Source organism: Protopterus annectens, chromosome 9.part0 (assembly GCF_019279795.1).
Source record: "Protopterus annectens isolate FY-2018-M chromosome 9.part0, PAN1.0, whole genome shotgun sequence".
Classification (NCBI taxonomy): domain Eukaryota; kingdom Metazoa; phylum Chordata; order Ceratodontiformes; family Protopteridae; genus Protopterus; species Protopterus annectens.
The window spans coordinates 1,131,327,438-1,131,341,311 of record NC_056743.1 but is presented as its reverse complement, the minus strand read 5'-3'; the positions used below and the strand labels follow the sequence as shown (position 1 = coordinate 1,131,341,311).

The window sequence follows — 13,874 nt, the reverse complement described above, 5'->3', positions numbered from 1 at the left end:
TGGGTTGCCAAATGGCTTACAGACAGAACTCACACAGTAAGAATAGCAGGCTCCAGGTCTGACTCTAAACCAGTCAAAAGTGGTGTCCCGCAAGGCTTGGTCCTGGGACCCCTACTGTTCAGCATATACTTCTCAGAAGTACAGGCAAACACAACAGGACTATGGCTAACCAAGTTCACCGATGACTACAAACTGGGAGCCATAATTGACTTTCTGGCTAACATGGACATCCTCCAAAGGGCCTTACTGAGACAGACACCTAGTGTCAAAGTCATGGCCTCAAGCTAAATGCCAAAAAATGCACAGTCATCCCGTTTGGGTAGAACAAAACACCCATGAATTACTACCTAGGTGGCAGCCCCCTTAATAAAGATGAGGTAATAAGAGATCTGGGGACCCAGGTAGATAGTAATCTCTCCTTTGACAATCATATTGCCAAAGTAGTTAGGAAATCCTTCTATGTGGCCCATCTAATTACTAAAGGGTTCGCATCTAGAAATAAAGAGGTTATAGTGCCCCTCTACTCGTCACTCATTATACCCATCATAGAGTACAATGCCCCATTTGGGATGTACCTCACAAAACACTTCCAACAGCTGGAAAGACCACAAAAGTACCTCACCAAGAGGATTACTGGCCTCAAACATATGTCCTATGCAGCCTGACTGAAAAAACTCCAGCTGTACTCAGTGGCATATCGCTTACTCAGAGGTGATCTCTCCCTGACTTACACAGCCATGTCCAACTCAGAATTGATGGACATGCTCCACCTAAAGAAATCCAAGTCACTATGAGCCATGCGCTCTAGTGAGCTGAACCTCACCACACCAATAAACAGAACATGCTGGAGGGATAGATTCCTGTCAGAGAGACTCCCCATGCTTTGGAACAAAATTACAAATTACATCAGGCAAAGCCCCTCATTAACACTCTTCAAGAGAAACCTTGACGAGTGGATGGGTAACAGAAAATACACCCCTGACATCACTTCATTGGCTCTGCTTGACAGAGGATCAGTTAATTAATCAATGGGGCAGTGAAAGCCGACACACTCTGGCTAGGCTTATAAATGCCCTTGGGCAGACAGCCTAGTACCTACCTATGAACATGCTTCCTGACTATTTATTTGTAACACAGCCTATGTACTCTTACTGATCATTTACACAGCTTTTATTCAGCATGCCTGACACAGGTTTCCATAACATTCTTCACTGAATACACTTTCATGTAATGTGCTAGAACCATATACATTGCTTTATTATTACCCTGGTAATCATTGTGGCATTCTGCACAATCTTGCAGACCTAGTTTGCCTTTAGGTAAAGAGGTTTACATGTCTAATGGTGTCCATGTTGTTTTACATAGTTTCCAGGCTTTTAACACTGTTGCTGGCCATGAAACTGCACTTGCTTACATTTAATTGCAGTGTGAAGTAAACATATGCAGTTAGCACTGCTGCTCTTCACACAAAGATATAAACTCCATGTAGGCTTAGCGTTGGACTTATTGATTATGATTTCTTATCTTTATTCACAAGACAATTGCTTTGGTTTCACAAGAGAGTTGCTTTGGTTATGTCAAGGTAGAAAGGTTATTGAGGAGTAATGCATAAATCATTTAAAGGTATGAAACATGTTCCTTTTTTTGGAACGTAAAACTTTGTAAGTTATGTAAGAGGAAAATAGACTGTAGTTATGTTATAAGAAGCATTCTGCTTGATTCAACAAATGACAATTAAACAACTGTAGCACAAAGTTATTGTTTATCAGAACAGAACAAAGTTCCTATGAAAATAATTTGGCTAATGGTATGAGTATAAGAAATAACATAAGTATTTAAATTTCATTAGTAATGCTGCTCCTCCATTAAATTCTATTGAATTTGAATGGACAATAATATCTGAGCCCTTTACTAATATTTTTAATTGATATTTTGTTAATAAATAGTTGAGTCATACAGCTAAAATTTATACTGAATCTCTTCTAGAAGAAGCTAAGATAAGTTTATCTCTACTGATAACCTATAATATTTTAGAGAAGTCACTTAAAAAGATTAACTAATTAACTGCTGTGGGTGCTGATAATATACCTGCACTTATGATTGTGAACTTGGCGGATATTTTGGAAACATTATTGTTTGCTTTATTTAATGAATGTCTAGTTACAGGCTTAGTTCCTTCTTCATGGGAATTATTAACTGTTACACTAGTATACAATAAGGGAAGTAAACTTGAAGTGCAAAATTATTGGCCTGTTAGTTTAATATCTATTTTGCATAAATGCTTTGAAAGATGCCTCACTCAATTATAGACAATGAATTATCTCTTAAGAATCATTGCATCTATCAGCATGGTTTTACCTACAGACATATAAACCTAACTAACTTGTTAAGTTTCTATGATGAAATTACCAGGACTCTGGATTTTGGAATAAGCGTAGTCATAATTCATGTGGACTTTACTAAGGCTTTTGACTTTCTATTATAATCTGTTTCCTAGAGTATTATAAGAATATAGAATTGAATTTAATTATGTGGTTTAGGTTTATGGAGGAAAACAGGTTGTCAATTCAGAGTATTAGATCAGATCCTGTGAATATCTGCTGTGGGGTTCTACACGGTTTGGTATTGGGCCCAATGTTACTGAATATTGTATTTAGCACCGTTCTTTATATATCCACTGTTGGATCTCAAAGTATGCAAGTGATTGTAAGACTGACTTCTCTTCCAATGGCAAGTATAATTTTGAAGTTATCAGTTGCTATATGGATACAATTGAGATGTGTGCTAAGGAGATGGGATTTCAATTTAGTCAAAGTAAAGGTAATTCCATGTATTTTTGGAAATTAAGTATCAGAAGTCAACGTATTTTCTTATGATCAATTAGAAGTTAATAGCTATAAAGACTTAGGGATTATTTCCCCTAAATTCTCATTTGAAAGATGTGGAAACTGTCATGAATAAAGCTATGAAGAAACTTGGATTTATTTTTAGAAATATAACTATATATGACAAAAATTGTTTTATTTCCTTATTTAAATCCTACATTCAACCTATATTTGAATATATTTATTTATTATTTATTTATTTTACATTTGGTTACTGGTAAAGTCCAACTGGACACAAGTCCTTTTTCAGCGGAGGCCTGGGGAGAAAAGCTCCACATTTAACGTGTATAATAACATCCATTTACACAGTTACAGAAATATAACTTTATACAGCTTACAATACAACTAGAATGACAACAGAAAAAATATCACATCAAATAAAGCATGGATGCTTTTATCTTTCCATTGGCTGAGGGTAAGATTGATAAAAGACCATGGAGTTAAACTAGCCTGGGGAGTCACAGTTGCAGATCCAGTTAGTTTAGAGGTATGTTTTTAGAGCCTTCCTACAACGGGCTAAAGATATTGTGGCTGAAATATTAGTGGGCAGAGTGTTCCATTTTTTGGCTAAAAAATTTGAATATAGAGAGGCTCCTGCAGAGTTGTTGGTTTTAGTGATTTGAAGGAGATGTTTATTGTTAGAGCGTAAGACTCTAGTACTGGACTAAGCTTGTATTAGGTTTTGTAATGCAGGGGTTTTATTAGGGTATTAGAGAATCGTATGTGCTAGTATAAGCTGGTTATAAAGGAGAAGATGGGGAAGTTCAAGTCAGTTGAGTTGTTTAAGGGGTGACCAGTAGTGTGTTTGATGTGGACTATTGGTGGCAAACCTTGCAATTTTGTTGGAGCAGCAAAGTTTAGATAAGTCTGATTTTCTAAGATTGGTGAGAATACGGAAGGCATAAAGAAGTGAAGAGATGAGATGTGTTTGCACTATTTTGGCCCTAGTGGTGTTTGCGAGGAATTGTTTATTTCTACAAAGTGCCCCCAGTTTTTTATGATGTTCTTTATGGTGAGTGAAATGTGAATGTCAAATTTCATATAGCAGTCAATTTCAAGTCCTAGGAGCTAGGAGTTTAGTGTGAGTAATTGGAGACATAGTTGTCTTATCGATAGATGTCATAGAAAAAGTGGGTATGGAAGTGAAATGATCCATATGATGGAATTTGAGAAGTTTGGTTTTGTTGGGGTTTAGTATTAGTTGAGATTTGGTAAGTCATATTTCTACAGAAAGGAAAAAGGCCTGTGTTTGTAAGTGGAGTTTTTGGAGGGAGGGAGGGAGAGGTGCAGATTAGTTTAGAGTCATCAGTATAATAGATGACTGAGGCATGTAGAGTAGAAGTATAGAGGTTATTAGCGAAGATGAAGAAAATTAAAGGACCGAGGATAGAGCCTTCAGGAACACCCACTGTGACTGGTAAAAGAGGAGAGAGTTCCTTTCTGCACTGTACTGCTTGCTGTCTACCAGACAAGTAGCTCTGAAACCATGTGATGATAGGTTTGCTAAAATTAAGTTCCGAGAGGGAATTAATGAGTTTGTTGTGGTTAACCATATGAAATGCTTTAGAGAGATCCAGAAAGATAGCAGAGACATAGTTACCGTTGTTTTGGTGGCTGTTTACTGTTTGGCAGAATGACATGAGGGCTGTTCTAGTGCTGTGATAGGGCCTGAAACCATGTTGAGTGTTTGTGAGGAGGTTGCGGGTGTTAAGGTAATTTAAGAGTTGTGTATGTATACACCTCTCGAGTATTTTGGACAGTGGTGAGGGTATTGTTATTGGCCGATAGTTAACTCTCTTGAGTTACCTCCTTTGTGGAGTGGGATGATATAAGAAGTTTTCCATATTTCTAGGGCTAGGTTTTCAGAGATTGAATAGTTGATAAGAATAGATACGGGGAAAGCAATTGCATCAGCTGCTATTTTCAAAAATTCAGCAGGGAGTTTATCAGTGGCTAGGGTGTTAGGTTTAAGTTTCTTAAGGAGCTTTTTGATCGAGTCAGTAGAGACAGGATGCAGAGTAAAGCCATTGCTGTTAGTATTGTTGTAGGGTGGAAGACTGGAGGACTGACAACATTGTGAGTTAGCTACAGCAAGAATGGATTCAGGGAAGAATGTGATGAAATGGGTGGTAACACTGAGTGTGGTATTGGATATGTTTGGAGGGTTCCATATGAAACCATCGAATGCACACTACATCGAAAGCGATAACATCGAGACGAGGCCATCGAAACTACACATCAGCGAAAACAGACATCGTCGATATTGAAAACATCGAATGCAAAACATCGAATGCATTTGTGAAAATACAATGAACAGCACTCATAACTATACACATGAAATACTCCGTGCATAAATTTATGTAAAGAAACCAGAAACCGAGTAACGGTGTCCATATCCGGTTACGGTACGTATGTAACAGCTGCTGTAGTTCCTGGTTAAACAGCTGCTGTAGTTCCTGGTTAAACGGGAGACGAGAATGGCGGAGTTGTGCAGTTATACACCCGGTACTTTAGGTACGTTATATGCATTGGTGAAATCACAGCGTAATAAAGATGTACTAGCTGTAGATGGCTTTGTCTATAATTTAGAACGGAGTGTAGATAATAAACGATACTGGTGCTGTAAACAAAAGCATACCAATAAATGTAAGGGACGCTGTGTTACGGTATCCCGATCCGACGGTGAATTACTACTGAAGAGTAATCCCCATAGCCACACTGGAGATCCAGGAGAGGTAGAGCGTTACAAAATGTGTAGCTATTTGAAAGACAAAGCCACAATGTCCCGTGACACACCATGTGTAATAGTAGAGGATGTCATGTCAAGTTGTAGTCTCAGTAACGTCACTAGTGTACCTAGTAGAAAGTCTTTGCTGCAACAAGTAAGGAGAGTGCGCAAAATGAATAGTAAAGGGACACACTGTAGTAATGTCACCCTATCTGATATTGATATCTCACAGTACAAGTTGAAGGAAGGTACATTCATTAGTAAGAGAACTGTAGATGAATGTACGGGACTCACAGTTCTTGTGATTAGTACAGCTAACAATTTGTGTGATTTGGGCAAGTGCAGAATATGGCTGATGGATGGAACGTTCTTCTGTAAGGGAGTAATGTGTAAGCAGCTGTATAGTTTGCATGGCGTTGTGTACTTTGGTTCCAACAGTAGGACATTCCCATTGCTGTATGCGCTGATGACTAGGAAATCTTTGAAGGGTTATAATATCATGTGGCATTCTATCTTAGCTATGCTGTCTGAGCTTAACATAGCACCTGTTGTCAAGTATGTCCTATGCGACTTCGAAATAGCCGCCATTAAAAGCTTACGAAGCAATTTAAATGGTATTGTTCCTAAGGGATGTCTTTTTCACTTTAGCCAGAACATATGGCGGAAATTGCAGAGTCTGGGATTAGCTGGTTTATATAACAGGTGTGAGCAGTTTCAGCTGTCTGTGAAGTGTCTCATTGCACTGTCATTTCTGTGTGAAGATGACGTCCTGTCTGCTTTCAATCTACTGAAGGAAACATTCCCTCAGGACGGACAGCCCTTACTTACCTATTTCAAAGAATGGTATCTCTTGGGTAAACCGAGAAAGTTTACAACAAGGACTTCAGCATGCATACGTTTTCCCCCTTTGTTCCCTATACAGTTCTGGAATGTGTCACAACTTAATTTAGAATCCCTTCCCCGTACACAGAATGCCATAGAAGGATGGCACCATCGGTTGAAATGTTTACTGGGAAAGCGTGCTCATGATTTATCCTTGCTTATGTCAACGTTAGCTAGGGAACAGAACAGGACAGATGAAATACGCCTCCGTATATTAGGCGGATTCCCTGCATCTCCGAAAAGACGTAAAGTACTAATGAGGGAACAGCGTCTTCAAGCTATTTTGCAAAATAAGGACTCTTATGACACAGTAAGCTATTTGAACGCTATAGCTATGTTGTTGAAGTTGTGAATACGACACAGCGACACTTGTGAATATGTACATAATGAGCGGAATTGTGTACATTGTTTGTTTTTTTCCAACACCGAGTGTAGGTGTTAGTGGAAGTTTACTACAGTGAATAGTTATGTTTATGTTGAGCTGCTAACGTACGTATGGGATTTTAGTTGCAACGTCCTCCGTGTTTCAGATAGAAACAGGTGCTATCTGAACTACGTACGTGCATACATTTATGTTAATAAACCAGGTGCTATCTGAGATAGTAGCACTATTCTGGACAACTGCTCTACATATGCTGCCGTAATGGAAGGGCACGTTTAATTTAGTAGTGTTTCGGTTTACTTTACGTATGCAGGGAAGCTGCGACATGTCTGATTCGACGTTTTGGAGGTCGACGATTCCAATTTTCGATGGTTTCAGGTTTCGATGTGAAGTTCCCGTTCTTACTGTTTTCGATGTAGTGTGCTTTCGATGGTTTCATATGGAACCGTTTGGAGAGGGAGTAGCTGATTTTCCTGGAAGGAAAATGTTGTTAATGGCTGACCAGCATTTTCTGGAGTTATTTTGATATTTTGTTTGCATTTTATGGTAGTAGTTGATTTTGTCTTTTTGACATTTTTCTTTGGAGTGTTTTGCTTGTATAATGTTGCACAGCTTAAAAGTCGTAAAAATATACAGAGAACGTTGACTTAAAGAATTTTTGATGTTGGGACTCAAACTATATGAATCAATGTCAACTTTTAAATTTATACTTCATACATCACTGATATATATCTTGTAAATTATTTACATTTCTTGTTTTTCATGACATGAATTTATAGGCAATTATTGATATTCTCAATTACTTAGATGGAAAAATTTAAGATTTTGTATTCCTTTTTCCAAAAATAGAAGTTATGTCCTTACCATAACGTTCCATGTGGAGTGTTCATCTCTCCTTTGTTCTTACACCTGGGTTTGGAGCCGATCCTCGGCTCCGTGTCGGCCGCTTGGCAAAGCTCTGCATCGAGAAGAAGCTCGAGACCAACCTATCTCCCACAATTCCCCTCTGCCTTTACCTCAGATCTAGTTTGCAAACAAACCAGAACCCAACGGGAGTGAACATACAACACACATGCTAAAGCATAGCTGAAAAACAGCCGTAACAACTGAGAGAAACAGAAGCGGGAGAACCAAACCAGACACCTAAACTGGACGTTCTTCCTGAGGGTGGGAATGTAAGAACAAAGGCGAGATGAACACTCCACATGGAACGTTATGGTAAGGACATAACTTCTATATGTGAGAGTGTTCAATCTCGCCGTTTGTTCTTACACCTGGGTAGCGTCCCTAGCTCCGTGATCCTGAGAAACTCACGGAAGAACGTTCCTAAGCACAGTGGAACCAAAGGTTGCCCTATCCCTGGAAACCCTATCCACTTTGTAATGAGTAATGAATGTATGTGGTTTAGACCAAGTGGCAGCCGCACAAATAGTGTCTAATGGTAGGCGGGCTGCATGAGCCAGGGATGTAGATATTGATCTAGTAGAATGTCCTTTGGGCTTGATAGGTAAACTCTGCTCAGAAGCAGTATAAACAAAAATAATACAATCGGATAGCCATTTGGAAAGGGTTTGTTTCGTAACTGCCATGCCCTTTCTGCTGTCCGCAAAGGCTATAAAGAGATGATCTGTTTTTCTGTGATCCTTTGTTCTATCCAAGTAAAATCTGAGTTGTCTATGAACATCCAACTTGTGTAACATATATTCCAACTTATTGGAATGGTTCTTGAAAAATGTGGGGAGCTCAATGGACTGATTAATGTTATTGACGGAGCAAACTTTGGGAAGAAAGGAGGGATTAGTGCGAAGAGATACCCTATTAGGGTGAAAGATCAAATATGGGTGTTTAACGGAAAGAGCTTGAAGTTCCGATACCCGCCTGGCTGATGTGATAGCTACCAGGAAAGAGGGTTTTCCATGACAAAAACTTCAAAGAATAGGAAGAGGCTGGTTCAAAGGGTGGTAGCATTAGCTGTGATAATAGAAGGTTCAAATTCCATGGTGGTGTAGGAATTCTGACTGGTGGCCTGATATGGAAAGACCCTTTTAGAAAGGCCTTACAAAGTCTATGAGCCATAATAGGCGCCCCATTTTCTCCCACATGAAAGTTTGAAATGGCAGCCAATTGAACTCTCAAAGTGGAAGGAGAAGCTCCTTGGTGAAATAGTATGGATAGAAACTCCAAGACTCTGTTCAGTGGGGCTATTATGGGATCCAAATGTTGTGTAGTTGCCCAATGTACAAAACGCTTCCACTTACTAGAGTAAATTTTTGTAGTGGAAGCCTTATGAGAAGCCTCTAGAATATTTTGAACCGCAGGGGAAAGAAGATCAGACCTGGCTAAGAAGGGAAACGGAGCAGCCAAGCTGCTAGTCTGAGGGAGAGAAGCGACGGGTGGGGAGCCCCTGACGAGTGGGTCAGTAGGTCCGGCTCCGGGTCCAGGATCCAGGGTTCCTGAATTTGGTGTGCTCGAAGAAAGGGAAACCAAATTTGACGAGGCCAGAATGGGGCAATGAGGATTATTGTCCTCTCCAGGTTGTTGGCTTTCCGTAGAAATTTTGCAATCAGAGGAATAGGAGGGAAGGCGTACAGGAGGCCTGGGGGCCAATCGTGAATCAGAGCGTCCCTGGGGACTTCCCCTGGAGGGGGTAATAAGGCAAAGTAGCTTCTGCATTTGGCGTTCATTGGAGACGCAAACAGATTGCAGCAAGGCTGGCCCCACTTGCGAAAAATCTTGTCCGCAATTGTTCGTTTGAGGGACCACTCGTGAGGTAACAGGATGGCTCTGCTCAACCTGTCTGCTATGACGTTGGATAACCCCGGGATATGCGTTGCTATCAGAAAGCAAACCGTGGACTCTGCCCATTGCCAAATTCTCATGGCCTCTCTGCATAGTTGATAAGACTTGGTTCCCCCTTGTTTGTTTATGTACCAGACTACGGACATGTTGTCCGACTGAACTGCAATGGTCCCTAGAGGTAGAAGGGGAGAAAAGTGTTGCAACGCTAGAAACACTGCCCTCAGCTCTAGAACATTGATGTGCAGATTGTACTCCAATTTGGTCCATTCGCCTTGGACTGTCTGTCCCTGAAAGATGCCCCCCCACCCTATCAGGGAAGCGTCCGTGGTCACCGTAGCTGTCGGCGTGGGTAGCACAAATGGTCGGCCGCCGGAGAGATTGCAAGTCTGAAGCCACCAAGACAGGTGCAACTTGCAGATGTTCGTGATGTGAATTTCGTGTGTCAGGGGTAATTGTTGGAACGACCATTGTGCAAATAGCAGCCATTGAAGAACTCTCATGTGCAGCCTTCCCAAGGGTATTGCAATGAGGGAAGCTGCCAAGAGACCCAAAACTTTCAGAACCAGTTTTGCTGGGGATTTTTTGGCCAACAGGAGAAGAGATATATGATTTTGTAGAGAGGCTATTCTTTCTGGAGGAAGCCTTAGAATTAAGCAACGCGTATCCAATTCTGCTCCTATGAATGAGATATGCTGTGATGGCTGTAATACAGATTTTTCGAAATTTACGGAAATTCTGAGATGAACACAGAGTTCTAGTGTGCAATCCCTGGCCTGAATCAGTTGATGCTCGGTGGTGGCAGTAAGGAGCCAGTCGTCCAGATACGGAAACACCTGGAATCCTAGGCGTCTCAAGTGAGACGCTACCACTGCCATACATTTGGTAAAAACCCTGGGGGCTGAGGTCAGACCAAAGGGCAGGGCTCGAAACTGAAAGTGACTGGCTCCCAGCCGGAAGCGCAAGTGATCCCTGGACGCCCTGGCCATTTTGATGTGGTAGTACGCGTCCTTAAGATCTATTGAGTACATCCAGTCGTCCTTCTGTAAGAATGGAAGGATCGATTGAAGCGTGACCATCCGGAACTTTTCTTTCTTGATGATGGTATTGAGTTTGCTTAGGTCCAGAATTGGCCTCCAGTCCCTTGTCGTTTTTGGAACTAAAAAGAACCTTGAGTAAGTTCTGAATCCTCTTTGGTCCGCTGGGACTGGTTGGATGACTCTTTTCTAGCAGCTTTGAAATTTCTATAGCTGCAGGGTCTCGCAGATGGGGCGGTACATCTGGGAGTCTTTTCTGCGGAAATGGGTGTAATAGGAACGGAATTTTGTAACCTCTGGCAACAATGCTTTTTACCCAATTGTCTGATGTTATACTTTGCCAGGCCTGAGGGTATAAAGCTAAGCGACCCCCGACTGCCTCCAGAGCAGGACAGTCGGGCCTCCTCTCAGGAGTGCTGGAAAGGTTTTCCGGGGAGTGTATCCCTGTCACCTTGGTTTTGTGGACCCCCTCTGCCGCCAGGGCGACGTCTTCCACCTCTGCCCCCTCCTCTGCCTCTAGAGGGGGCATCACCCTGTGTGCCTGGGAAAGAGCCTTGGGGTTTTCGAAACCACATTTTACCACCACGTTGCCCTTTGGGGTACGGTCTGGAAGGGGTGGAAAAATGGACTCCAACAGCAGACAGAGTCTTTCCCTCTTGCTCACACCGGGTAAGGGTCTCCTTTACTTTAGGGCCAAAGAGAGTGGCACCATCAAATGGGGCGTTAGTAAAGGAAGACTTGAAGGCTTCCGCAAAGGAACATAAGCGCATCCAGGATTGTCTACGAAGAGCAATCGCTGAAGCCACAGCCCTACTCGATCCTTCGGCTGTATATGAAATGAGCCTCATGGATGAGTTCACAATAGAAGTAAGGGTATTGAGTTGTGCTGTAACTTTCTCTGAGACAGCAGCATCTGTAGTACCCTGGAGGGTATCTCCCAACTCTTTGATTAGATCCCTCTGTAACCGTGTGAAATGGGTCAAATAGTTCAGCGATCGCATGGAAAAAGCCGCTGAACTAAAAATGCGCTTCCCATACCTGTCCATAGTCCTAGAATCTCTGTTAGGCGGATGGACAGATGAGGAAGATTCAGACATCTCCTTTTTAGTGGCCGCTGCCACCACCATAGCATCCACTGGAACTCCTTTTGTGAGATAAGCCTTATCTTGAGGGGCAGTAATATATTTATTAGGCTTTCTAGGGACTGGCTCCACTGTGTCAGGTGTCTCCCACGCCCTTCGAGCAATCAGTTCCATCAACTCATCGAAGGGCGGAGTGACCCAGGAGGAAGAAGGGCGAGCACCGAATGCCTTCAGCAAGACTGACTCATCCTCAGAAGGGGGTAGGGCTTGCCAATCACCTCTCTGTTTTAGGATCTCCAGGATGTCAGAAAAGGAGACATCCTCTGAGGGTGATTTCGGGGACCCTTCTGACTCATCTAAGTCAGTGTCCGATGTCAAGGATTCTTGTGGAAAATCCAAGTGTCTCCTCTTACACAACCTTTTCCTCGGAACTTCCTCGGGGGGGGGGGCATCCGATGAAGCCTCCGAGGAAGAGAGGGCTCCCTCTGGGGGCGGCTGAGACACCGGTGCTCGACGCTTTCACGTAGCCGTGGGTGCAGAGAAGGATAACGGACCCTTATGGGAAGGAGAAGCTGTTTCTGCAGAAGTGGTTGTCTGAGTCGACAACACCTTCCTCATGAGGTCGAAGGCCCCCGGGTCCTGAGTCGAGGAATCCCTCGGTTCCGAAGAAAGCGGAGGGATCCCCGAGATGGGGACCGAGGGTATCGACCCCGAGGACGGAGCCGAGTCGATCCGAGCCGAGGCACCGAGAGGGAGAGTCGGAATCGAAACATCGGTCCGACTCTCGGTCCCCGAACCAAGGATGGATCGTCGGCTCCGAGACTCCGGTAAAGGGTCCGTCGGAGTCGAGGTGAACGGTGCCGACCGAGAAAAAGACGGTTCCGGCACTGAGGGCTCCACGATCATCAGATCAGCCTCTCCCGGCTCCGAGGACTGAATAGATCTCGGAGGAGGAACAGATGGAGATAAGGGAAGGCCTTCGAGTCTCGACACCAACTGGGAAGAGACTGAGATGAGTTTGGATAAGGCCGTATTCTCCATTAATTTCTGCACCATGCGGTCTACATCGGTGTCGGAGAGGGGCCTAGAAGAACGCGTCGAAGGGATCGAAGACGGAGCCGACCTCAAGAGCACAGGAGGTGGAAGCTCCGTCACCGGTTCCAAGACTCGAGGCTCGGTAACAGACAAAAGTTCAATACTCGGCCCCGAGGTCTGTGGAACCGGTGAGCGAACTTTAAATGAAGAGCTCGGAGCTGATGACATGGGCTCCGACGTCTTCGATTCCTTCAAGGATTTAGATGTCTGGTCCGATGCATCCAAAGCCTCTTGGAAAGCAGGCTTCAAAAGGCCTCTATCCATGAGTTTCCTGCGCCTATCTGTCATGACCCTTCCACTGAAAGAATGACAAATGGAGCAGTCTTCTTGCAGATGGAGAGGGCCAAGACAGTAGACGCAGGAACTATGGTTGTCTGTGATAGACATTTTCTGTCCACATTGGCACCGTTTGAAGCCTGACTTAGCTTTTTCAGACATAATAACAGTAAGTCAAAATCAGTAAAACTATATAGCACACAGTCCTGAACAGGCAGTACCAACAATAAAGTCAAACCCAGTAAATTAGTCAAATCCGGTAATTTGTCAAATCCAGTAGAAGTTTTATAACTTATAAAAGTTCTATAAGTCTTATAAGTTTAGAGGGTGGGGTAGGCCCCAAGGGAACTAACTTATTATATATATATATATATATATATATATATATATATATATATATATATATATAAGAGATATACGTACTCGAAGAAAGCCCTCGACTCACTACACACAAACACACACACAAAACTTAAAGGTAAACTAGAAGAAAAAATTATCTAAAAATGTTAGATAAAAGTAATCTTAGCTGTCAGGTGGTCCGAGCTCATCAAAAATGATGCGAACGTTGCAGCGGCAAACTAGATCTGGGGTAAAGGCAGAGGGGAATTGTGGGAGATAGGTTGGTCTCGAGCTTTTTCTCGATGCAGAGCTTTGCCAAGCGGCCGACACGGAGCCGAGGATCGGCTCCGAACCCAGGTGTAAGAACAAACG

The 13,874-nt window shown here is 42.7% G+C and overlaps 1 protein-coding gene across 1 annotated transcript in view; it reads left to right on the top strand.

The window, feature by feature from the left end:
- The window catches only part of LOC122810627 (cathepsin 8-like), a 158,011-nt gene extending 155,951 nt beyond the window's left edge, over positions 1-2,060 (top strand). Inside the window, exon 4 of the mRNA XM_044082203.1 lies at positions 1,947-2,060. Coding sequence (XP_043938138.1) covers positions 1,947-2,060 — 114 coding nt within the window. The remainder of the gene's footprint in view (positions 1-1,946) is intronic.
- Positions 2,061-13,874: the final 11,814 nt, after the last annotated feature.